At 52.0% G+C, this 25,758-nt stretch overlaps 1 protein-coding gene across 2 annotated transcripts in view; it reads right to left on the bottom strand.

The window, feature by feature from the left end:
* Positions 1-25,758, bottom strand: part of SLIT3 (slit guidance ligand 3) — a 586,046-nt gene that overhangs the window by 13,292 nt on the left and 546,996 nt on the right. For both annotated transcript variants that reach the window (XM_040983330.1, XM_040983243.1), the window contains exons 27-32: positions 19,865-19,962; positions 15,858-15,997; positions 14,109-14,202; positions 8,608-8,745; positions 7,351-7,591; positions 5,221-5,351 (exon numbers count right to left, since the gene is read on the bottom strand). In XM_040983330.1, coding sequence (XP_040839264.1) covers positions 5,221-5,351; positions 7,351-7,591; positions 8,608-8,745; positions 14,109-14,202; positions 15,858-15,997; positions 19,865-19,962 — 842 coding nt within the window. The remainder of the gene's footprint in view (positions 1-5,220; positions 5,352-7,350; positions 7,592-8,607; positions 8,746-14,108; positions 14,203-15,857; positions 15,998-19,864; positions 19,963-25,758) is intronic.

Here is a 25,758-nt window from a genome sequence, read left to right as displayed (position 1 = left end):
TTCCAAGATCCAGCCATCTGTCTTCCTGTAGAGAAAGTTAGGATTGCAGGGGAGAGAAGGGGGTTTGGAGGTGCTTGGTCAGATGGAACCAGCTTCAAGTGTTGGGGGGAGGTGTCAGACCCGGGCTGGATGGCCCCCGTCCAGGCCTGACAGGCCCACCTACTTGCACTGGCCACAGAGGACCCTGGAGTTCTTTCACTCCCCCTCCTCCCTAGATAAGATTATTTATATGAAAGGCAGAGAGGGGGAAAACACAGAGAGATGTCCCGTTTCTTTTTTTTTTTTTTTTTAAAGATTTATTTTTATTATTTTTTATTGGAAAGGCGGATATACAGAGAGGAGAGACAGAGAGGAAGATCTTCCGTCCGATGATTCACTCCCCAAGTGAGCGCAACGGGCCGATACTATGCCGATCCGAAGCCAGGAGCCTCTTCCGGGTCTCCCACGCGGGTGCAGGGTCCCAAAGCTTTGGGCCGTCCTCGACTGCTTTCCCGGGCCACAGGCAGGGAGCTGGAAGGGAAGCGGGGCTGCCGGGATTAGAACCGGCGCCCATATGGGATCCCGGGCGTGCAAGGTGAGGACTTAACCACTTGCGCCACCGCGCCGGGCCCCGAGATGTCCCGTTTCTAACAGCCAGGCCTGGCCCATGTCTCCCTCCTGGGTGGCAGGGGTCCAAGTGCTTGGACCATCATCATCGACGGCCATTCCAAGGCACTGGCCCAAAGTCACCCCAGTTCACTTCCTCCTTCAACTCCTGGCTTTGCCCTTCCTTTTTTCAAACTGCCCTGAGTTTGTTCCCTTGGAGAGCTGGGATGTTGCTCTGAATTCACTTCCCAGCTGTGGACGGTGTTTCTTTCTCTTGCTGTGTGTGCGGGTGTGTGCTGCATCCCAACAGCGGTCCCTCTGGCAGGAAACCCTTCCAAGGGAAGCCTCTTTCTGTTTCAATGATAATGCCGGGCTCAGAAGGGGCAGGCCACACTGAGCACTTGCCTTCTCATTTAACCGCAACAACTCCTATGGGTGAGGCATGATTCTTTTCCATTTTAGGAATAAGAAGCTTAACGTTGAGATAGGACTCCTGTAGGACCTTGTGCTATGGGAGGAGTGGGATGAAGAGGCAGTGTATTCCTTTAGGTGCAGCGTACTCTCACCTGGAGGCTGAGATGTGGCCACTAGGTGGCGACAGAGCCTCACTGGGACTAAGAGTTCCAGGGAGTTTAGGTTAGGCAGCAGGTGGAGACCTCAGCGCTGGCAGAAGCTAAACCCTTCTGCGGCACACCGGCCCAGCAATGGCCACCCTCTACCCTGGTCTTTTCATGCCCTTCAGGAGCAGTCAGCCAGTCCTGAGAGAAGCCTGCCATGGCTTTCAGCCTCAGCTCTGCCACAGATGGGACTTGTGAGTGTCAGGTTTCCCAGCTCTACAACAAAGACTGCTGGACTGGGGCTGCAGCTGAGGACCGAAGGGGACAAACACTTGGCGGCAGCGACCAGGGGAGCATGCACTGTGCCAAGCAGAGCTGGCCATGGCGATTTTTAAGCGACCAACTTTTAAAAACAGGTATGTCACTGAGGGTCCCATTTCCAGCTTCTCTTGCCAATCTGAATTCTCAGGTTTTATCTGCTGGAGCGGAGAGCAGCTGGAGCTGCCCCTTTGGACTTGGCTTGTACCTTCCCGACTGCCGCAGTCTCCAGCACTCTTTAGAGGATCCCCGCCCACTTTCCAGGGTTAGGGTGCTGCTTCCTTGGCCCCAGGGCCTGGCCTGCAGTGAGAGGCTGCCCCTGGGACAAGCCTCTGAAGGAAGGAACAACAGAGTCTGTCCTCATTCTGGGGCGGGGAGTTACTTTCTGAGTTACTTCCTTGGGGCCTGGACTGGAACCTCTGTAGGCAGATCCACTGCCAACTGTGGGCGATGAACAAACTCAGGCAATGGCAGGAAGGAGCCCTGGAAGTCTTGTTCCTCTAAGTGTGTCAGTCCCTGCTAGGGGCCCTGACTGCCCATCCTCACCCTGGAGGTGCTGGGGGTGGAGGGATGGGGGTGGGCGGCAGACATCTGCAGGTTGCTGACTGCCCTGCTCAGATCAGGGCTGGTTTGGCCCCAGGCCCTGGCCACTACACTGACTCCGAGGAGGGGCCCTCACGGGCTGGGGCTGGCACAGTCTCCTGCCCACATCCTCACAGACCCGAGCCCTTCTCGGCATGGCATCCCCGCTGCTGAGTGGTGTCCTCTGCCTGCTGGTGGACTGGCGCCTTTGCAGGGCTCAAGCCTCAACTCAGACACCCCAAGTCCTCCACTCTGCGAAATGTTTGCTCCTGTTCACAACTGGCCCCACAGCATGTGAGTGTGTATGCAGTCAGCACACTTCAGAAAGTTCATGGAAAAATGCACTTGAAATTGATGTACAGTGGTTTCCCCCTCCCCACAATATACATCTCCCGGTGGACTTTAGGAAGATGCTACATAGTTGATTCTGTGTATCTGTGGCTTGCTTTTCTCCCTGGACTGCATGTGTTTAATCCTGTGTCCCCTACACCTGATCCAGGCTGGACCCAAACACGATGTGCCTGAATGACTGAATTGATGAGTGTGTAAATCCTCCTACTACAGGCTGATCGTCTCTAACCCGGAAATCCAAAGTCCAGAGTGCTCCCTCAGCCGAAGCTTCCTGAGTACGGATACGATGCCACGCGTGGAAAGCTTCATACCACGGGCCGGCACTGTGGCACAATGAGTTAAGCTGCTTGCAGCAGTGCCAGTGTCCCTCCCAGATGAGTGCCAGTTTAAGTCCCGGATGCTCCACTTCCGATCCAGCCCTGGCTAGGAGCCTGCGAAAGCAGACCCAGAAGAAATTTTGGAAGCGAAATTCTTTCTAATCTGGGGTTTCAGGAGGTCGGTGGGATTGTACATGGGAGACACTGCATGAGAACGCAGGCCAGGGCTGCCAGGGCAGCCTCAACTCACTTCTCCCCCAGGGTTAAGACAGAGATCCTGGTGGCTCCCTAGGGCCATCTGCTAAATCTTACCTAATCCCAGTCAGGGGTCACAGCTCAGCCTCAAGTTATAACCTTCTCAGCGTCCTCATGACTCAGCTAGCTGCAGAGGAGGGGAAGGCCCTGCAGCTGCAGACAGGGGCCAGCTGCCCCTGGACCTTCTGGGCTCCACATGTCCAGGTCAAGTTCCCTTTTGCCAAGCACGTTGTTAACCCTCAGCGCTCACCCCAGGAGGAACCTCCTGCTATTGTCTGCTGGATCCGGGGGAGGACAGGGAGGACATGAAGAGCAGCAGGCCTTCGCTCAGCTTGTGCGCTGTCCGGCTGCCCTCAGCCCTGTCTGCCTGGCTCTCCCTGGTGTTTGCACGGGCCAGGACTGTGGGCTCCAGGCACACACAGTGTGGGGCAGGCAGAGGGGGCAGAGCCAGTCTCCGGGGAGTCCTGGGCCCCTGGGCAGGTTTCTCCCTCTGGTGGCTGCTGTACCCAGTTACCTGCTAGGGGTCCTCTCTGCTCCCACTCACCACAGGAAGCCTCTGCTCTGACTCACCCTGGCCTGCTCACCTGTTCTCTCTGTTCACACCACTTCCTTGCTTTCTTCAGGGTGTTGCTCAGCCTTGTGTATCTGGTGGTGGTAGGGTGTGGGCAGCCCAGCCTGTAAGCCTGTAGTTTAGCAGTTCTGGGCTGAATGTGTATATTTTGAAATGTAGGGACCATACTTTAAGAAACACTGGTTTGGGCAGCGCAGTAGCCTCGTGGCTGGGGTCCTCGCCCTGCATGCTCCAGAATCCCATATGGGTACTCGTTTGTGTCCCGGCTGCTCCACTTCCCCTTCCAGCTTCCTGCCTGTGGCCTGGGAAAGCAGTGGAGGATGGCCCAAAGCCTTGGGACCCTGCACCCGCATGGGAGACCCAGAAGAAGCTTCTGGCTTCGGACTGGCTCAGTTTGGCCTGTTGTGGCTACTTGGGGAGTGAACAAGCAGATGGAAAATCTTTCTCTTTGTTTCTCCTTCTCTCTGTAAATCTGACTTCCCAACAAAAACAACAACAACAATAATAATACTAATAATTCAGCCCTGGTCTCGGCCACCGGATCTGAAGGAAGACGGCCTGTGTGGACACAACGTGGCTCTCCCAGCCGTGCAGGGCAGAGCTGTTCCCCTCCTGGGTTCTGTAGGAGGCCTCACTGAAGAAGCTATGCAGTCACTGGGGACCAAGAAAGGCCATGCAGAGCTGCCCTTTCCCCAAGCCCAGGAAACGTGCTCTCGTTTCCCAGTGCAACCAGTGAGAGTGGCCTCTTGTCTGCGCCACGGCTTTCCCCAAGGCCTCCCCCAAGGTCGCCTCTGCTGCTTTAAAAACCTCAGGATATTTTTATAGTTAATCTACCATCTTTAGGAACACAGTGCTTTTTAAAGCAGCTACTCAGTGCAGGTGGATTATCCCTTACCTGAGATGCTGGCGACTAGATGTAGTACACATCTTGGAACTTTTGGGATTCTGGAATGTTCACAGACTCCACTGGTTGGACATCCCTAATCCCAAATGCTCAAAATCTGAAACTTTTTGAATGTCATGTTGGTACTCAAAAACCTTCAGGTTTTGGGGCCCCTCGGGATCTTGAAGTTTGGGACACACAAGCTCTATTTTCCTGGGCCATTCAAAGTATTTAGCACCCCCTAATGAGCACATATGTCTGTGCTAGTACTTAAGGCGAAGCTAAAATAAAAAATAAATAAATAAAGTGAGCTGGCTGAGAACTGGTGCACAAACAGCATGGGTGTGAAGAGTGTCTGGGCCGCACGGACAAGGCCAGAATGAGGGCGGCTGACGGGAAGCGTAAAGTTTAGGCTACGTTGTCCTTCAGAATAGCCTGGAAGTCACTTAAGGAGTAGTAAGGAGTTGCCCTGTCCCTTAGCGCCTGCTGCTTGCTTCCTTTCCAGTTGCATGCTAATCGCCCCGTTTTCTTTCTTAAACTAATAAAAGATTAGGGTGACATTTTGCAAAGGGCATCTCATTAAGCAGGCTCGTCCCCACTGGAGTGCCCCCCACCTTCCTGCGCAGCAGCCAGCCGGTCATTTATCTTATGGTAATGAGGTGTCGTCTCCCTGCCTCAGCCTGCCCTCCTCCTGTCGCTCCCCCCAGTCCCGCCTTTCTCCCTCCCAGCCCGACAACTCCAGCTCTTCCAGGGGCAAGGGGGCGTGCACACGCGAGTGGGGAGAAGCTGCCCGGCTCTTACCTGTACACCGTGGTTGGAGGTGAACTCAGCGTGTCGTAAACCAGCCTCACGTGGCCCTGGTACAGCTCCAGTGCCAGGGGGTCATTGTCTCCCTTGTAGAGCAGGATGCCATTGTCCTTGTCAGTGGCCACCTGGACAGAAAAACAGGACATGCGGGTTGGGGCTTGCTGAGGCTTCCCACCTCACAATGTCCGCCTCTGGACCCACCACGGACTTGGCCTTGTATCTGTTCTCTCCCCAGTCTGGTCTGCACATTCGCCTGGAGGCCAGGCCCCTCACTGAGCACACCACTGCCACCAACCTTGGTGGAGCAGCTCCTGCGTGCCACGGTGTTCCCAGATGAGGGATCTTCAGAGGCCCTGGACAATTCACATTGTGAAAGAACCGTGTGCTTGAAAAATGCCGCACCAAAATAAATGGGTTGTCAAATTCCATTCTTTTTTAAAGTTCTTTCAAATCCATGGAGGACGGGACCCTGGGCCTCTTTGGACACCAGCATCCTTGGATGCTTAAGTCCTTTGTGTGAAATGGCCCTGCTTGTGCACAGAACCTGTGCACACGGCATCCTCTCCAGGCGACTTGTAAAAACTCAGCACCGTGTGAGGCCATGTGACTCGTTGTCACACTGTATTTCTTTGGGCATAGTGACAGGAACATAAGGTCCACACGCGTTCACGTCAGACACGACTGAATCATCAAGGTGTACTTGCTTGGATCAGCGAATGGGAAACCTGTGGCTACGGAGCCCCAAGCACCCATCTGTCCTCTCCCACGCTCACGTTTCTGTGTCTACCATTCACTAATGGTTATTCTAAACAAAGTGCCAGCAGTCACCGGTTAATTGAATGCTTGTTCCGAACCAGGTGTCATTCTGGGTCACCTGGGGACAGTTTTGAAAACATCAGCATCTGGGCTTCACCCTAGACCAGACACACATGAACATGTCGGAGGTGGAGCACACACCAATCACCTTCCAAGTTCTGCAGCTGATCCTGGGCACCGCCAAAGCTGCCAGCCAGTGGGTTCACGGGGTGCTTGCCTGTCTCCTGGCTGCAGGGAGGGTCCTCTCTGATGGCCTGGTGAATCCCCTTGCCCCAGCAGGCATGGCCTGGGGATTGCGGTATGGAACATCTTGAAATGGACATGTGTAATGCTTGGCTAGTGGACACCCAATAGCCAGGGGCCAGGGTGGGCGTGGCTGAGGGAGGGCGACAGGAGGAGTTGTTGCCGCTAGAACCTGCTCTGTGTTTGTGTCTCTCAGACAAGGGGAGGCAGTTTGGACTTTCTTGAATCCCTACAGCTACATGGCTTACAGCAGTGGCACCGAGCACGGAGGTCCCCAGTGGGTCTTTGTTAAATGTGAATTTTCTGCTCATGGTCAGCACTAATCCTGGGCTCCTGGAGTCATGAGCAGAGGGAGGGCAGAGCCTGAGTCAGTGCCAGGCGGTGCCTGGTGGTGCCCAGCCTCCATGACAATCAGTGGTTACCAGTTGCATCCTTTGGGCCCCTGGTCTAAAGCACAGTGAGACCAGTGAGCCTGTTCTTTTTCTATCCCTGCAATTAGGGTGACCAGAAATGCAGTTTGGAAGAAACGTGCTCAGGTGCAAAAGGAAGGAGCCTGAGAGAAGTTGGATGGAAAAGTACATGGCTCATGGTAAATGGTTTTCTATTCCTGAAAAAAATTCTGTTATTTGTGTCCCTGGGCCTTTGCACATGCTGATCTCACAGGGAAGAACCTGTTTATTCTTCAGATCCCAGCACACAGCTCTCACTGCCTCCAGGAAGCCTTCCTTGATGCTTCGCAACAGGCTGGAGTCACTACCCCTTCCTGAATGCTCCCCTTGCACCCAGGGTTGTCCCTGTCCCCTTCCTGGCCATCCTGCCCTGGACAAGGGGAGCTGCCTGCCTTGCAGTGATTCCTCTCTGCTCAGCACACAGCCTGGCCCACAACAGTCAGTCAGCTAGCTTCCTAATGGAAGGAGGGAACCGGAGTAGAAGAGAGGCTTGTGTTTGCAGTGAGAGCTGGCCAGGATTTCTCTGTTGAACTCTGTGGACAGGTCAGGAGCTTGGGGACGTTTGTGCTGGATCCCTCCAAGGGTGGAGGGGGGTGAGGGAGGGGAGTCAGCGCACCTGTAGAGAGATGTTGGCCTGGGGCCGGACCTTTGCGGAGGCCAGTTCCACGTACGAGTCCTTGCCCACGAAGTTGACGGTGATGAGCTTCTCGCACCTGGGGCCGGCGAAGCCAGGCGGACAGCGGCACGTGGGCTCCTGCTGAACCACGACGCACTGGGCTCCGTTCTGGCACTCGTACTGGTCACAGGGGCTGGTCTGCAGCAGGACCATGGGTGGGGGGTGCTCGCAGAAGAGCCCGCTGCGATTAGGGCAGAGAAGGCAGGCACAGTTATTAGGGCCAAAGAACTTGCAGCGCAGAGGTGGACGGAGAAAGGCAACAGACTTCGCGCCTGGGCCACAACCTTCTTCTCTAGTCTCACTTCCCCCATTTTCAAAATTATGGAGTGGGTCTAGAGCTTAGGTCCCCAAATTCCAGTGTCATCACAAGGCCCTAGGATGGATTTGTTAGCAGTGCTGATTCCCCTCCAAGCGCAGGTGAATGGCTAGACAGAATGTGGTCTGTTAAAGCAGTGGAATTGTTCTGCTTGCTGCAGCCATGAAATTCTGACCTGCGCTTGAGAACTAACGTTATGCTAAGGCAGACGAGCTGGTTCGGAAGGACAGTTCCCGTCTCACCTGCCACAGTAGTCACAGAGACGGAAGTGGATGGCCTACGAGAGGCCGCAGCGAGGAGCAGGCACCTGCTCTCTAAGGGGCCAGTTCCAGTTTTGTAAGACAAAACAGTTCTGTGGAAAAGTTCTCAATGCTACTGAGCCGTGGCTCCTGAGTAGCCAAGCTGTTGAATGTCATGTTGTAGATATTTTATCACAATTAAGAAAAAGTCCAGGCTCTCAGTCCCTTTTCTATATATATGCCCTTCCCACCCCAATGTTAGTTCAGGAGCTCTTGGGTCGGGCTCAGGGTGCGTCTGATGTGGAGGGCCTTGGGGTCCTGGAGAGTACTGGCTCCGTAACCCCACAGGGCTGGAGTCCACTGCAAGGCTGGTTAGCACATTCTAACCGGACACCAGCCAGAGAGCTCTGGTAGCCGTGGCATGGTCCCTGGTCTGACCCCACTGGCAGACTCCCCTACTCTTCCCCATGTCCTTCCCTTCCAGTTCTAGCTCCCAGTGCAGGAACATCTTTCAACAGACATGACATGATAGGATTTGGACCCCCAACCTAACTTCTACACAGAGGTGCCATGGGGAGTTTTGGAGCTGCGTGGCTCTGGGTTTCCACCCATGCCCTCTGACCCAGGTTTCCCCTGCCATACCTGAAGCCCTGGGGGCAGATACAGGTGTAGCCGTTCACCGCATCCACGCACTGGGCCCCATGGCGGCACTTGTGGGCCACGCAGTCATCGTCGTCTGTCTCGCAGAGCTTTCCGCTGTAGCCGGGGAGACAGTCACACCTGGAACACAGGCAGAGGGACAGTGTTCCACGGGGCCAGCTCTCTGGTGGCTCTCAGGCTTCCCCTCACCAAACGACTCCACCAGGGTGGACTCGTCTCCGGGCCTCAGGGGCAGTCCATAGCCTTTATTCTCTGAGATCAAGCTGGGTCTACTTGGTGTGTTCCTGCTATCCATTTGGGAGAACGGGATGGAATTTCAGCCTTCTCGCTGTAGACTGGCCTGGCTCTGGCTATTGTGGCCATTTGGGAGTGAACCAATGAATGGGGAATCCTGGTCTGTATGTCCATCAGCCCCTTACATTAAAAAGGGGTTAAGATAGGCTCCATGGAGTACACTAAACACAGAGTAAATGACAGGCATGGTGTATAACTGATGAACCTAATGTGACTGCGTGTATGCCTCTGGATATGGTTTTACTGCTTGTTTATCACCCCCTGCCCCGTGAGATTCAGACAGGGATAAAACGGCATAATCTGTTATTCTCCTACACCCCAGGAAACAGGACAGGAGTGACTGCCCCACCCCAGGGCTTGCACACTGGGCCAGGTCTTCCCTAAACAGCAAAGCATTCATCACTCCAACAGTGTCCTACTAGCTCAGATTTAAAATCTAGCCCAAGACAGTTGTTGGAGCTGACACCTGGTCTCCCTGGGTGAGCTAGGAACACGCACATCTGGGCCTTTCCATCTGCAGTAACAAAGAACTGAAAGGCCAGTATGAAAGAGGATGGGAAGGTCCCTGGGGCTGACACCCACTGGTTTGAAGAAGCACAGTGCAGATGGACTCTTTTGCCTCCTCCTGTCTACCTCTCTAGTCTTACCAGTTGAGTTCAACCAGGCAGAGTAACAGCAATAATCAAAACATACAACAGAAGAGGAAGGGCATGGGCAGAGGAGGTAATGAGGACAGGGGAGGGGAGAGGAAGGAGTGCAAGAGCTCTGAAGACTCAGGCTGTCCCATGACGAGACAAGAAATGGTCCTCCCTTCTCTGTCCACCCCTACCCCCAGGAGCAGTGGGATGGAATCCACAGATAGACCCGGACACCATTGGGAGAGCATGCTGTATAGTTATAGCTAGGCAAGGCTCCAAGCAGGTAGGGAATTCTCTAGAAGAGTAAATCTCAGAAGCCCAAGATTTCCTGGGCCTGTGTTCCAAAATGATAAAGTTTGCTAAGATCTGGCCAATTCACTTGGATTAATTTGACAGGCAAATGTGAAGTACCTAACCTGCTGCACCAGAAGTTGTACATTTACTCAGTGTAGTTCATGATTATCCAGAGGCTTCTAAAGAAACCTACCAAGGGGCCCAGTGTGATGGCTCAATGGTTAAATTTTTGCTTTGCATGTGCCAGGACCCCATATGGGCGCCAGTTCTTGTCCCGCTGCTCCACTTCCCATCCAGCTCCCTCCTTGTGGCCTGGAGGGTAGTAGAGCATGACCCAAGTCCTTGAGATCCTATCTAGGAAACTTGGAAGAAGTTCCTGGCTCCTGGCTTCGGATTGGCTCAGCTCCTGCCATTGCGGCCACTTGGGGAGTGAACCAGTAGATGGAAGATCTTTTTCTCTATATCTCTCCTTCTCTTTATAAATCTGCCTTTCCAATAAAAATAAATCTTTAAATAATAAGAAAGAAATGTACCAGAAACATCCTTGTGGGGTACATGCCCAGTCTGCAATACAGTGTGGGCCCCATGTGAGCCCTGGCCCTGGCAGACATCCATGGCTGTGTCTCCTGGATTCTAAAAAGAATCTGCAGCCCAAATCCAGCCACTTGACCTTGAAGGCAACCCAACACTGGGTTAGCTGCACAATACTTGACAAAGTCCAAAATGTGAAGCATGGAATCCAAGGCTGGGGTAGTTTCTCCTAAGGAAGTAGGAAAGCAATTTCCACTCCCAGGCTAGGCAGTAGAGGACTGAGACAAACATGTTTCCAGTCCTCTTTTTATCATAGCCACCGCAACCACCCCACAAGCATCTCAGACTTTCAGGAGCATACAACACACCCAGGAATCTGGTGGAAACACAGTTCCTGACCAAACCAGGGAATCTGAGGGGGGCCTGGGACTGTGCGTTGCAGCAAGCTCCCTTGTGACACGATCTGTTCTTTCACCCATCTCTTTTCCAATAGCAAGGACCTCCATGACTTTCCTCCATGGACTAAAGCGAAGCAGCTGGTGACATTACCCGCACTGCTCTCAAAGGTCTTGCTTTTTATCTTTCTTTTAGTGCAAGTGTGAGGCTCATTCAAACTTCTGGAGCATAGCTTCGGACTGTAAGTCAGGGGAAGTGACCAAGTGGTGTCCTTGGTTCCAGGACATGTGGAGTCTCTGGATTTTGTTGAGAATGACTCGCAGTTGTCTTCCTCCTATGCATGTGAGAAGGTAGCCTGTTTCCTGACTGTGCTGCTCATAGAATGGGGACAGCAGTTTCTGCTAAGATTACTGGGTGTCCAATGATCCGGGGCATGGTGCCTGAGGCCAAGCATGTTCCCCGTGAATGCTGGGAAGGCTGAGCTGTGTTTGTTATGATATGCACCTGCAAGTGGGCAGGAGTTGTGTGCCCATTACTGAGCCCTCACTTGAAGAGCATACAAGGAGATCTCCAAGGATAAACATCTTCAAGCCTGGGCAGAGGTCACACTGACTGTGTTATTTCTTGTGTTAATAAACCCTCTAGACAGTGGTGGGGTGTGAGCTGTTTGTAGGAGATGGAAGGGGATGGGAATGAAATCATAAAATGTTGCACTGGGAGGAAGGATTTTTGATGTAAATGCATTTTATTAAAAAGCTAACATCATTGAGCTGGCCTCCAGCCCTCCTCAGGATGTCCCATAGGAGACATCATGTATAAATAAAATATCTACAGATAATGCAAACTAGACTGCCATCTCCTTTTTCTGTATTGTCCCAGAACTCAAAGGGCATTAATTGCAGTCGAGTGAAGTATCCATAATTGGGCATACAAGATCTGGCAGGCTTCACTTTCCAGCATTCCTAAGCCCAACCAACCTGCTCCTTCTAACACACCTGCCCAGTCTTCTTGCTTGCTGCACAGTTTCAAGTCAGTGACCTTAGAGCTTGCTGAACACAAAGCCTGGGAGGTTATCCATTCATCCCCTCTCCATCTGGACCTATTCTCCTTTTGCACAGCTCAGATTCTCCCACTGCCAACTAGTCACCTCTCAAGGTGCACCCTAAGTAGAAGACATCTGCTTATGGGGCTCTTCTTTGGGCTCCAGTTTGTCCCTTAGCGTATCTAGTGTGGGGATGCTCTTGGCTTGAAGTCAGATCCTGGGTAAAGGGTGGGCTTCTGGGGAGGCAGCCTTCCTCCTCATATTCAGCTGACCTGATCACTTACAAGTTCCCAGCAGCCTGTCTCAGCAGTGGATGGGGGAAAGCAGTGACTGTGAGTAGAGAACAAACATGAACAGACTGAGTCCTTCTTTTGGTCTCCATAAATGCAGAGCCCCAGTACACATCTTGCATTTTCCCTGCTGAGGCTAAAACAAAATAAAACCCCAGGGAAAGACATCATCATGTCCCTCTCACCCGTACTGGAGTCCCTTCTTGCAATTCTGGGGCCTCTCAAGTCCTCAAAGCTCGATCACATCCTGAGGCTTTCCTCCCACTCCAGGAGGTTCTTTCTTCCTTAGAACCCAGAGCACACCAGAGCCAGAATCACCGGCCCAAGAAGCACCTTGTTTTCTAAATGTCCTGTGTCAAATGCCCATTGCTCCCTCCCAGGTCCATGGGGACAGCCAAGGAAAGAAACCACAGGCACCTCAGTCCTCAGGGCACCCCACAAAACAAAGTTTGGGGGCCAGCTGGGTGGGGGCCCAGGTAGGGAACAACAGGGAGAACCTGGGATTCTCGATTCTATGAGTTTCCCAGTCAAGTCCCAGAGATTCTACAGCTTGAATGATCCACCACTCTAAATCCCAAGAACTCTGTGACTGACTCCGTGATGATGTCATTGCCTGGGATTTTCTAAGATTCTGAGTTTCCATGATACCCTAACCAAGCTTTGCAGGGTGACATCCCAGTCTCACACACCATGGAGTCTCATAGCTCACTATCTTGTGACTGGGAATAGCACAGATTCCAGAATGGGATGGGCTGGTGGGGTCACCCTGTCTAGGCAGGCTGAGCCGTACCCTGTACCAGCTGGTGCACAGGAGACAGGTCTGAGGCTTTCACAGGGAGACTTCTTAGGAGACTCCCCAGTTGGACCACTGCACTTAATCCCTGACCTCAGGGAAATTACAGACATGGGGTCTGACCCTGTTGCACATGTTGCAGGACTATGCCGCCTCAGTGGCTGACACCTGTGCAACAGAGAACATATCCAAATGCACATGAAAGACAAAACAGCCAGTTCATCTAAGCCAACAGAAGACTTTGAGTACCTCTTCAAAGGATGGAAAGAAGGACAGGTTGAACAACATTCCAGGCCAGACCCTACAGCAAGCGCCTAGGTCTGTGAAAGCCCCCAGGTAACCAGTGGCCTCAGAAAGAATTCATCTCTGGTAAAACAAAGCCCACAACTTCTCAGAACAATCAAGACCACTCAAGTAACTCTCAGAACATTCTTCCCAAAATAGGGGCCTCAAGACAACATCCAACAACCATCCCTGTCCCCAGGAGTTGATAAGGACTGGAAGGCAAGGAGAGGTGTGCTTTTCCAGCAGCCCCCACCATGGACACCGAAGGGAAACCTGAAATTACTTCTCACTCACCTTCCTCTCCACCCCAACTCTCCATTCTAATCTGAGAACCACATGGGTCTGCAACTCCCTCACCTTTGTAATAAATCTTAGAGTATTTTTAAAAAACAAACCTAGGTGGCCCTCTCCTGAGGCAGCCCCTTCTCCGGTCCCCTTAGATCCATGGCTCCTCTTGTCTCTGCTGCTAACTATGGAGCAGTGCCACCAAGGGCAGTGGCTCCTGAACCAAGGTGTGTAAGATGGCAAACTTGCCACAGCCACACTGGGCAGAGCACTGCCTGTGGTGAAGGCCACCAGCTGCCCTTTGGGCTCTGTGGGCCAGGCTCTGCTTTCCCAGCTGGGGAAAAAAGAAAAGGGTCATAGAGATGGGGAGAGAGGGGAGAGAGGAAAGAGTGTGGGGAAAGAAAGGGAGCTGCCTGTTGATTGTCTCTCTGCCTCCCCAGCTCTCCTCCTTCTATCTGTAATCTTCCTACTGAGACTTAGAATTGCAAGAGACAGAGACACACATGGGGAAGCAGAGATACGCACGGGGAAACAGAGAATTGGGTCACGACTGCGCAGATACAGAGAAGCATGCGACATTACAGACAGACAAGAGCCTGTGCCTCAACCCCAGACTTCTGGGGGCAGAACCTTACCTGAATCCTTTGTCCAGGGAGATGCACTTGGCCTCGTGCTGACAGAGGTTCATCCCTGGTGCACAGTGGTCAATCACCTCGTCACACAGTTCACCTGGTGGGGGTGGAGGCAGACAGCCCAGTTACTGAGACACGGGGGGCACTAGAGGAGGGTCCTACCAGCCAGAGCCTTAGAACCATCCAGTCAGCCAGTCGTGGCTCTTGCGAGCCCTGCATTCTCTCTTTTGCTGGATCCTATCTCCTGTCTCTCTGCCTTGATTTCCCTAGCAGTGACACTGGAGGATGCCAGGTCTCTCCCAGGCACTACACTGGCACAGCACCATCTCCTTGGTGCTTTCTTGGTCACTCAGGGGCTGCTGCAGCTAAAACCACAGGGTGCCAACCCTTGACCTTGGCCAGGCTTCGTGTTCTTATTCCACACCTATTTACTGAGCCCATCCATGAGGTAGGCAAGTGCTAGGTTCTGGGGACAGAGTGATGACCCAGTCCTGTCCCCCCCCACCCTCCCCCCACCTTGCACAGGCTTGTGGGGAGCCCAGGATCACAACACAGACCCCTCAGTGCCACCAAAGGGGCAGCTCTGTGTGGACACAAGTGGGGATCTAAGGTGTTCCCCGGATGGATTGCTTTTGAAGCCTCCTGAAATACAAAATGCCAAGTGGGTTGTAAACACTCCGGAGTAGACCTTCAAGACTAGTCTGAGAAAGCTTAAGCTAGCTGACAATGCATTTTAGAGGCAACCATGATGACAGCAGCTCCCAAGCCATGTAGGATTTCAAGGTCTGGGCCTTGGATTTCCTCCAGTTCTACCCAGTCAAGCCAGGGGAAGGAGAACAAGGAGAGGAAAATCTCTCACAGTGGAAGTTCTCCCTGGGGGCAGCTGGGGGCAGCAACAGCAGGCTGTTGGAGCACCTGCTCCCAGGGGACTGACTGGCAATAAATGGATGACAGACACAGCTCCAGAACTTGGCCCAACCAGGAACCAGCCCTCAGCCCCCTGCTCTTCACATTTTGCTCTCAGCAGCTCAAGATACAGGGGGCATGGTGTTCCTTTCAAACCTCTTCTGTTACTAGGGAGACACAGAGAAACAGGCAAGGTCCCCTGAGATGGGGAAAACCACAACACCCCACTGTCAGGAACATGTTGCAAATCAGCCGTCAGACTGGTCACTGCTGAACCATGCAGGAGATCACCTCTCTCCTCCCATTGCTCACTCCCCTGCTGTGAATGGGGCTCAAGCCCCTTCTCACTTACAAAACCTGCTCTGAGTCCCACTGATCACTCCCTCCCTGCTGGGATTCTCCTGGGCCAATGACTGAGCTATTTACAGTGAATCCTCTGTTATAGGAGACCAGAGAACTCAGGTGGTGGCTGAGACCCCCTGGTTTCCTCTAGTGGCTAATTCAGGGCATGACATATTTACAAAGGTACACAGTTAGGACTCCCTATTGCTTAATACAACTCTACTTTCACTGGGTAGGCACACAACTGGAAGAGCTCTGGGAGCCTGCTTCAAAGTGGGAAGGGGCTAGTGCTTGGCAGGGAGGGGCGAGTTGGTGGTAGAAGAGATGGGCAAGCCAACAGGGCCCTTGGGAAGACGCCGAAGGCACACTGTAAGGTTTTGAGCCTTGGTCTCTGTCCATGGGGAGAAGGACGTGAGCTTCCCATTACAAGTCATCAAGTTGGTATTTTCTAGTGATACTCTTCACACACACACACACACACACACACACATGCAAGAGCCTCACCTGTGTAGTTAGGGGGGCAGACACACACGTAGTTGTTGATGCCATCCACACAGGTGGCGTTGTTTTCACAGTCATTGTCCTCGCAGTCATCTGGGTTGATCTCACACCGTTGCCCCTCAAAGCCCATGGGACAGGAACAGCTTTGGGGGTGTGTTGGGTGAGGAGGGGGCGAGACAGGGGTCAGGGGTGGGCAGACAGGAAGAGAAGGTGGGAAATACAATTAGTTGGATTTCCCCTGCAGATGAATGTGTGAGAGGCAGGGACACAGGAGGCCGTGGGGTCCTGAGCAGAAAGAGCCTTAGGAGCCTCCGAGGGTGTTGCATCCTGCCCCTCTTGCTCCAAATGCTCTGTCTGCTGGCCCTTGCTGGCTGCCTCACTCCCTTGCAATGTCTGCCTTGCTGTCCCCCAGCTAGAAGTGCATGCCTTGACATGGCGTCAATTCCAGCAGCTGTTTTTCACACGGCCCCCAGCCCCCTTGGCATACCCTCTGGCAGACAGTGACAGCAGATTCACGTTCACCTGCTTTTGGGGAGGATTTTCGTTCAAAGGAAGCCTTTCTTCCTATCCTGGGGGAAAGAGTGAGCAGAACCTCATGGTCAAGGTCACAGGCTCTGTGACCAGGTTTCCTGGGAATACGCTCTGGTGTGCCACCTCCCAGCTGTTTGACCTTGGGCAGATGTTAATGAGGTGACACAGTGCTGGTGCCAGGGCCCAGAGAGAATGCACAGAGCGCATGGGTCAGCTTCAGTGCTAGAGAGAAACGCCCAACTCCCTCACCTCAGCGCAGGGGTGTCAGTTCTGCTGAGCACAATCCTACAGCTTGGAGACCCAGCAGCTTCTTGGGGAAGAGGGGATGGGGTGGGAGAACCCCGCTTCTGGCCAGATCAAGGACCTCAGAAGGGTTCAGCACATGCGTGGGTCTTTAGAGGGTTAAATCTCCTGTACAAAAACCTTGGCTCCCCTTGATCTTGGTCATGACCCAGGATTAGGTATGCAGAATGAGTCAGAGCAGATAGAGGCTGGGTAGTCCAGAAGGTATGAGGGCCGTAGGGTGCCCGGGGGTGGGTGGGAAGCTGGAGTCTGATTAACTAAGTGTGGCAGTGGAAAACTGGCCACTTCTACTTTTAGGGATTTGTGCCCCATTGTCAGTGTGTGCTGGAGCTTTTGTTGTGGAATTCCAGGACTCTGCTTTCACACGCTGCTCTCAGTGGGGTTCTAAACCAAGAGCAGGTAGATTTGTGTAGCTCCAGAATCCGATCCAACTCCCTTTCCTGGACTGCCTGAAAAGCTTTCCCCCATTTTCTCAAAAGGCCAGCGACTGCCCGCATCTGTGCGCAGAGGCAGTACGGCAAAATGCCTCTTCCTTGCTGTTCTCTGTTAGGGTGCCTGCATGTTCATGTAAAAGGTTGTTTCTGGAGAGGCAGTTGTGATGTACGGCGGGGGAGGGGGGACACTGGTAGGCAGGAGTAGCTGATGGAGGCAACAGGGGATGCAGGGGCACCTTCAGACCTTCCTGCTCTCACTGGAAACCTCAGAGGGGTTGCCAAGGAGGCCCCAAGGCCAGTTAGTTAGCTGTGGGGATGCAGGGTGAGTTAGGCTCACCCTGGCTCTTCTGTGTGGAGTTTTTTCTTTCTTTGCCATGCAGGAAGCCCTGGCCTGAACACACGAGTGATGCTTGCAGAACACTGAACCTAAGGAGGTAAGAGGGACTGAATCAGATCCCTTCCTCCCCTCCAGAACTGTCAAAGTCCTTGTTCCTCAGGCCTCAAATGTGACCTCATTCAGAAGCAGGGTCACGGCACAGGTGTTATTCCATTAAGTCACACTGGAAGAAGGATAGCTAATCCAATGTGACAGGTGTGCGTCCAAGACAATAGGCAGGTGGGGACAGAGGCATGGCGAAGACCTGAAATGAGGAAGGCTAGGACACTGCTGCCACAAGCTAAGGAGCATCCAAGGTCCCCAGTGAGTCCCTAGCAGCCAGGCAAGGGGCAAGGAGGGGGCCTTCTCTATAGGCTTGGAGGAAGCTGGCCCTGCTGACACCGTGATCTTGAACTTCCGGCCTTCAGAGTGGTGGGGGCTCTAGAAAATGACTCTGGAGGCTGGGGATGAGAGGTAGGAGTGGGGGTGGGGGGGTGGGGAGTAGGGGCAGAGCTGGCTCTCCTGACAAGCACCCCTGCCCTCTGCAGGAGGTGATGCCGGCTTCCCTGCTCTCTGGGAAGGGAGCAGGCTGTGCCATGCAGAGGATCCACCTGTCACCTTAACCTTCTAATTCCTGGCTCCCCCTGCTGTTGTAGATCTGTGCCTTTTTCCTTCCAAACTCCCCCAATACTCCCAGCTCAACTGGAAACACTCGCAGGACGATGGAAGATGGAGACGGAAGGCTTCTGCTCATGGCACTGCCGGAGGAAATGGGAAAAACACAGTCGCCCAGAGTGGGGTCACCTCTCTCCCACCCTGGTGGCCCAGAGCCAGGCAGCAAGCCTTGAAGGGGTTCCCTAGAGGCTCGGGGTTGTGTGGCCACCTCTGTGAGATTTCTGTGGTTTTTATCGTCTCCTGCTCTGAGTGAGCGGGTGGGACTGGTGGTTTGGCTGATACAGGCAGGACCACGAATTCTGTCTTGAATTTTGCTCTCCAAGAGTGTGAGTTTGATAAGGTTGGCTTGGCAGGTGGACAGACTAGGTTCCCTGAGATGGGGAGAACTAGGAGCTCAGAGCCTGACTTCTCCCATGGACCACACAGCAACCTCCTGCCAAAGTGCTTTTATAGTTAATTGTTTGCAATCTGAGCTTGGTCTTGTATGCCCCACCTTTCCTAAGGGGCCCTGGCGGCTAACCCACTGGCTCTCTGTGGGAGTGAAGGACTTGGTTTCCCAGCAGGCGGGTTTGGCTGGGGCCCCAGGCTGTGGAGACTGAGTATCTGAGAGCCGCTAGAAAAGCGAGAAGCAGGAAGGGGTCCTGAGGTTTTGGCACATGGTAGCTCACAAGAGAGATGAGACAAACCTAAGAATAACATTCGAAACCTTTTTGTTCCTCGGATCCAAATGCCAGAGACGAAAGAGGACTGACTGCACATGGGGCTGCAAGATTCACGAAGCAGTGGCAGCTACGGGAGCTGCAGCAGAGCTATTTCTGTGCCTTGCTTGCTTTCTCCGTCTGTCCCAAGGGGCTGCCAGCTTCCCACGAGACAGGGCTTTGTGAAGATCCCACTGAGAGCGCGCATGTTCAGTGCCTGGCAGCAAACAATGCTACCTGTTCTATTATTACAGGTTGAGCATCCCTGAAACAAAATGCTTGAGGCTGGAAGTGATTCAGATTTGGATTTTTCTTCAGATTTTGGAATTTTTTTGGATATACATATTATATATATATGATATGTATCATATATATATCCACATACATACACATGTATATATATACTCATAGTTATTCATATATATAATATATATGAATAAATAAATAATACACTATCTTGGAGATGGGATCCATGTGTAAACATTTATGTTTTATAAATCTGAGACACACAGTCTGAAAGTATTTCTATATAATATTTTTGTTGTACCTACCTATATGTGTCACCCATCCCATGGAATTCAGTGTGAAATTTCCCACTTGTGGTGTCACGTGGGTGCATTTTTGATTTCTGATCAGGGATGCCCAAGCTGTGTTTAGAACACAGAAAAGAACAGTGTGATTGCCAGGCATGCCAGTCTTGGAGTCAGCGTTCTCTCCTCTGACTTCATCCACCACTGGCATCATCCCGCAGACAGAAGGTTCTTAGATTGAAGTCCTAATACTAACACTCAGTAAGCATGTGACTGTAGACCAAGGGCTTGCCCCAGATGCCCCCATATCTTTATGTGTATGGCAGAGACCCCAGTACTTCCCTCACAGGGTGGCAGCTGTGCAACCACACATCAAGGGCACCAGCTCTGCTTCCCTTGTTCCCCTGGGAGGTCTGACCGTAAAGTCCTATGTGGTGAGGGAAGGCCCTGGGTGTGCTTGTACCTGAATCCATCCTTGTGGCTCTCACTCAGGTGGCAGGTGCCTCCGTGCAGACAGGGGCTCTGGATGCAGGTGTTGATGGGCACGGTGCAGTCTTTGCCCTGAGGAACAGAAGAGGGAGAGGCGACTGGTAAGGGAGGCCTATGTTCCCGGCTGCCCTCACCTGGGAGGCCCTGGCAGCTCCCAGAATCCTCTGGGGTAGAGCACATAAGCAGGTCTTGGGACAAGAGGGGCTGAGAGCTCAGAGCATGTTGCAGGGAGGGATCATGTCTGGCCCCTCGGCAGTGAGGAGGGGAAGAAGGCCAGGAACTGGGGAGTGCAGCTTCACATGCTTGCCTTACTGTTTTCCACATTGTCCCACACTGCAGGGCATGAGTGTGGGCTTTGGGTTTCCCATCCAGCTCTACTGCTTGTAAGGCTGCCTTGACCTTGCACATACCTCCTTTCTCCGCTCCCTCCACCCCCATTTTATTATTATTACTATGACTTTTTGTTACAGTTGTATAGACTCTGGGAGTTCCATTGCCTCCTCCCCAAATCCCCTCCCCTCACACTGATTTCCCCATATTAGTACAGTAGCATAGTTCTTCATAAGCAGTCATATGTCCATCATTGTGGGCATGGACAATGGCAGAGAGTCCAGCATCCTATTGTCAAGATATATTGAACAGTTTCATTGGGAGTCCATCTTTGATCTGGAAGTAGAGATGCATACTGCATTGTACCCTCACATCTGGATATGGATAGTCTCAATTACACAGCTACTATACATCCCTGCACATACCTCTTCATCTCTCCCAACCTCTCTCTCTAGGTGTTATGAGAATTAAAGCAGAGCTTTCCTAAGAGAAAACGTTACAATATGTCACACACACATGACATTCCATCAACGCTAGTAGATGCTTTTACTATGAGTCCCACTGAGGCTTAAATGAAATGCACAACTGGAACAGTATGAGCAATGGCTGGAGCATGGCCAACAGATTGTCACAAGACAATCCCCAGGGACTCAAGCTATTGGTCTAAAGAAGACTCCAGACCCAGGTACTTATTCTCAAGTTCAGCAGATGAATTCCATTGGGCCAGAAGGGGAACTCCTGCAACACAGAGTTTTGGGGGGTGCTCTAAATAAAATGTTTCACCTAAAAAGAGTGGAAGGAGTGGGGCAGGCAGAAGGGACACCAAAGGCAAGGACCCTGAAGAGGGCTGTCCCAGGGCAGTGAGGTGGATGTTAAGAGCCACTGTTCCCAGGAGCAGCCCAGCTCTTCTTGCTCTCATCCCTGCTCTTCCCCTCAGAGTGAGAGGCTAAGGCTGTGCCTGCATCTTAGATAACAGTCCCTTGCAGGGTCTGCTAGTACAGAACCTGGGAAGGTGTCTGCTGCATCTGTCTCTGAGCCTCAGGTTCAGTGGCCAGGGCTCATGCCAGGGAGGGAGATTATGGAGTTCTCCCACTGCCACCACCACCTGTCTGCCATCTGCCTCAGAAAATCCTCTTCCTTTTTCTGCCACTGTTTCCAGTGCTGGAATGAAAAGGGACTGTGGTTTCCTGGCTCTAATGTCACTGCCGACTGGGCACCTTGGCTTTGGGCCTAGGACAGCCTTGACTGCGGATTCTCTGGAATGCTTCTTCCTCCTCTCTCAATGCCAGAGCCTCAGGCCCTGTCTCCAGCAGCCAGGACACACAGGCCAAGTCTGCCTAATTTGCAATGCAGGCTCCTGCCCCGTCACAGTTAAGGGGTGACCTGGGTATTTCTCAGAGGGCATAGGAGCACTGTGATTTGGGATGGTATCTGGACTTATCTTAAACCAGAGCAACACTGAGCCCCCTTCCAGAAGCCAGTATGTGGAGTGGAAATTGATTTTAATTCTCACTGCTGTTACTGAGCATGCTTTGCAGTCCAGGACTCATGCTAAGGATTTCATATTCATGGTGGCGTATACTGTGCACACCCACCCTACAAAGCTGTTGTGACTGTTGTTATAGACAGGGAAGACAGACTTGGAAATGAGGCAGGTTCAAGAATGCACAGCAGTGAGTGGAACAGGCCATAAGCAGCCAAGCCCAGACTTCCATGTCCAAAGCCAGCGCCAGGGGCCCTCCTCCTGTACTGTGGTCTGCCCTTTGCACAGGTGCTGTAGGGAGACAGGCTGGAGTGTGCTGTGAACTGCCCTGCTGTGGCTGCTCTGTGCCTTGAGGAAATGACTAGCTCTGAGCCTTGTTTCCATCATCCGTGAAATAGGAATAAGAATACAGGCTGAGCATCCTTCATCTGTCCAAGTAGACCACTTAAAAAATCAGAAGCCTTGTGAGGGCCAGAGTGATGGTACATGGAAAAGCTCCAGCCCTGACCTCACATGCTGGGCCACAGCTGAAACAAGCGTACTCAGAGCACCATGTAAAAACACCATCAGGCTATGTGTACAGGGGTGCATGAAACATACAGAGCTTTGGGTTCCAGTCCCAATTAGTGAAAAATCTAAAACATTCTAAGATTCAGAAATGCTTCCAATCCTAAGCTTTCAGATCAGGTACACCCAGCCTGTAATCTATCCGATGGGGAGCTAACAAGTGATTAGAGAATACAGAGGCATATTGTGCTGGCCAGCAACAGCAACCCAGTTACTGAGAGTGACAGTAACTGAGGTCTGAGCAGGGATGAGCGTGGGTGTTACACACACTTTCACGTAGGGAGATGGACCATGAAGCGCAAGACAGGAGAAGGTCAGGGCCAGATTCTCAGCTCTGGGGAATTTGCTGGCATCAGAAATTCCAGGGGACTCCATTCCCCAGGGTGGAGGAGGTGGCGTTCCCTCCAGTCCTTAATGAAGAACACAGAAATCCAGGAGGCAGATCCTAGTGGCTGGTGGCATGGTAATTAGACTTGGAGGTGGGGATTTCTGTCACTTGTATGTCCTTGAAAAAAGCCACCATTGCCAATGCCTGGTTAATTAGCCTGATTTAATTCTTTGCGGTCTTAACTTTGCTCAAATCTACCAGCTCTGTGATGCCCCTTGGCCCGCCTCCTCCTTTGTGTTCCATACTCCATTTCATGTGTTTATATGAGAGAGAGAGAGAGAAAGAGAGGCGAACGAACATGGTTGACAATCCTGGTCCCCTTTAGAAGAAATTGGCATAGCTCCTGTCATTGCAAATCTCTTTATGAGACAGAGTGAGAGGGTTGCTTTAAATATTTGCTACTCCAGGTATGGTCCTTGGTACCTGTAGCATTGGCATTGCCTGGGAACTAGTGAAACACGCAGAGCCTCAGGCCTAACCTTAGAGCTAATGAATCAGAACCTGCATTTGCTTAAGCTCTCCAGGGATGCTCGTGCACACTCAAGTGTGAAGAGCACCACGCTGAGACAGTGAACACGTGCAAGATGCCAAGGACGGAACAAGAATCACCCAACAGAACTGGAAATCTTAAAATAGTGGCAAAAATATTTTGTGAAGTGCCCACTGGATCCAGGCACTGAGGCAGGCCAATCACACACATGATGCCCTTTTATCCTAACAACTTCTCTGCCACTGAGGATGGCCATTTACAGGAAAGAAAAGGAGGCACCAAGGCAAGCACTGGTCAGTCACAATGGTGAAGGTGCAGACGCTCTCGCAGGAGGAGTTGGGTTCTGCTCTTTAGCTCATGTGCTGCCTCAACCTTTGTTGGTTTTCATCTATTAAAAAGAAGGTAAAAGACATTTACTTCATAGGATAATCACCAGTACTATGTGAGGGGCTAACATTATGGCACAGCAGTTGAAGTTCACAGTGCCAGTTCTGGTCAGGCTGCTCTGTTTTGAACCTGGCTCCTTGATAATGCACCAGGGAAGGCAGCATAGGGGTGAAGTAATTGGGCTCCTGACACCCATGTAGAGACTTGGCCGGAGTTCCAGGCTTCAGCCTGGCCCAGACCTGGCTGTTCGGCCATTTGGAAAGTGAACCAGAAAACAGATCCATCTCTCTCTCTCTCTCTGCATCTCCCTCTATTGCTCTCCCTTTTAACCCCAATGAGCACATCAATCAAAAATAGTCCTACATGAGATAATACATCAATTGCATTACCAAGGCCTGGAGTTATAGCTTAACAGGTTGACAGTATCTGTTCTCAAACTGATAAAGGCTGATAACGCTTTTTAGCAATATTATGGTTTCCGAAGGTCACCCAGCTCATTGATGGCAAAACTGAATAGAGAAATGCCTCAGCTTTGAGCTTGGCTTTTTGGGTATGGAGATTAATGTCAATTGAGTAAAGTATCTAGAATTACTGCTCAGTTGCTGTGCATGTGTGTGCTCTGATTCCAGCCAAAAGGAGAGCTAGGCCCCGCCTAGTTCAAGGAGCCCTTTGGCTTAGGCCACCTCATCTGGCAGTGGAGGAAGCAGAGAAGCAGCTCGGGGGTGCCGCCCAGGGTCCTGCAGTCGGGTAGGAGCAGGCTACAGAGGGTCCTGCTGGGTGTTCTCACTGCCTTGTGCTACTTGTCCCCAGCCTGGAGAGTCACATTGGTGTTGCCAGGCAGGGCCCTCACCCTCGAATGCTGGGCTCACTGAACTCATCACCATCACTGAACATGGCAGGCTCTGGCAGGGGCCCTCCAGCGTTGCATCTACACTCTCTCATCTACTACGCTCAGTTTCTTCAACTGTACAGTTAGAGTCTAAAATGGAACTGTATCCTAGGGCTTGATGTGCGTTATACAAGTTATTGCATACACTTTTTCCCTTGAATGCACCGTTGTACACAGAGGGGACTCAGTAAGTGCTGGCTGCTCTTCCTAATGTCATGGTTATCATCATTAGTACAGTACCAACTTTATCATCATCATTAATATCAGTTCCATCACCATCAACATGGCCATTACCATCACTATCACCATCATCATTATTATCATCGCCATCACCATCACTACATATCCCAACACGCCTGAGCCCATCAAAAAACCTGTTCAAACTCCCCTGACATCTATATGTTTAGAATCTCATTAACAAAATCTAGACATGTGACAGTATCCTGCCATACACCCTGTGGCTACACCCTCGGCCCTGACATTAATTGCCTGGTCGCATTTAATAGTGCAAATGGAAGAAATCTAAACTTGAGATCTAGTTCTAGGACTTTCAGACTCAGGCTGGTTTTAAAGAGAAAGATGTGAGACTCAGCATGTGAAACAGATTTCTGTCCTTTAAATATGGGAATGGTACCACTCCCCTGATAAGGTGATGATAAAAATGGAAGAATGGAAAAAAAATGCACAATGTCCAGCTGAATTTTGGGCCCTTGGCTGATGGGTAAAAACATACACGTATGGAACCGCGGATGTGGTAAGTCAATGCACATGTCACAGTTCTAAGAGATGGACTGAAGGTCCTTGGTCAGTCACTTGTCACAGCCTAATACTCCCTGCTGTGAGCAGCGATGTGCTGCCTGCCGCCGAGGGCCTATTGCACACCATGGGATGAGCGAGCAACCGACAACAGCGAAAAGAAAAGAGAGCAACAGCCCAGCTTTTTTGGTGCCCACCCAATGCCAGGTATCACCCTAGGTCTACTGCATACATCACTGCCCATCTGCTTCTCACGGCAAACCTGTCAGGCAGGTGGAGGGGCTGCCCTGAAGTCACTGGCTAGTGTGTGACAAAGCTGAAACCACATCTTCTGTCCTGTGTGATTCCATGGCCTGAGTTTTATTCACTTAACCCATGCCAGAGAGGAGCTCCATCTCCTGGGCATGCCTGCAAGGAACCTCAGTTCCTCCTTCCTCCCTATTCATAATTACGCTTGTGTGTACAGGGGCATGGGTGGTGTGCGTGCCTGCCTGCCTGCCTGCCTGCGTGGGACTCAGGGATGAGGCTGGGGTGGCTCATTTTCCAAGGAATCCCCAAGCTCTGCAGTCCAGGGCCCA

The sequence above is a fragment of the Ochotona curzoniae genome, unplaced genomic scaffold (assembly GCF_017591425.1).
Source record: "Ochotona curzoniae isolate NIBS_2020 unplaced genomic scaffold, NIBS_Ocur_1.0 contig_1, whole genome shotgun sequence".
Classification (NCBI taxonomy): Eukaryota; Metazoa; Chordata; class Mammalia; order Lagomorpha; family Ochotonidae; genus Ochotona; species Ochotona curzoniae.
The sequence above is the reverse complement of the archived record's forward strand: the minus strand, read 5'-3'. Positions and strand labels throughout refer to the sequence as shown.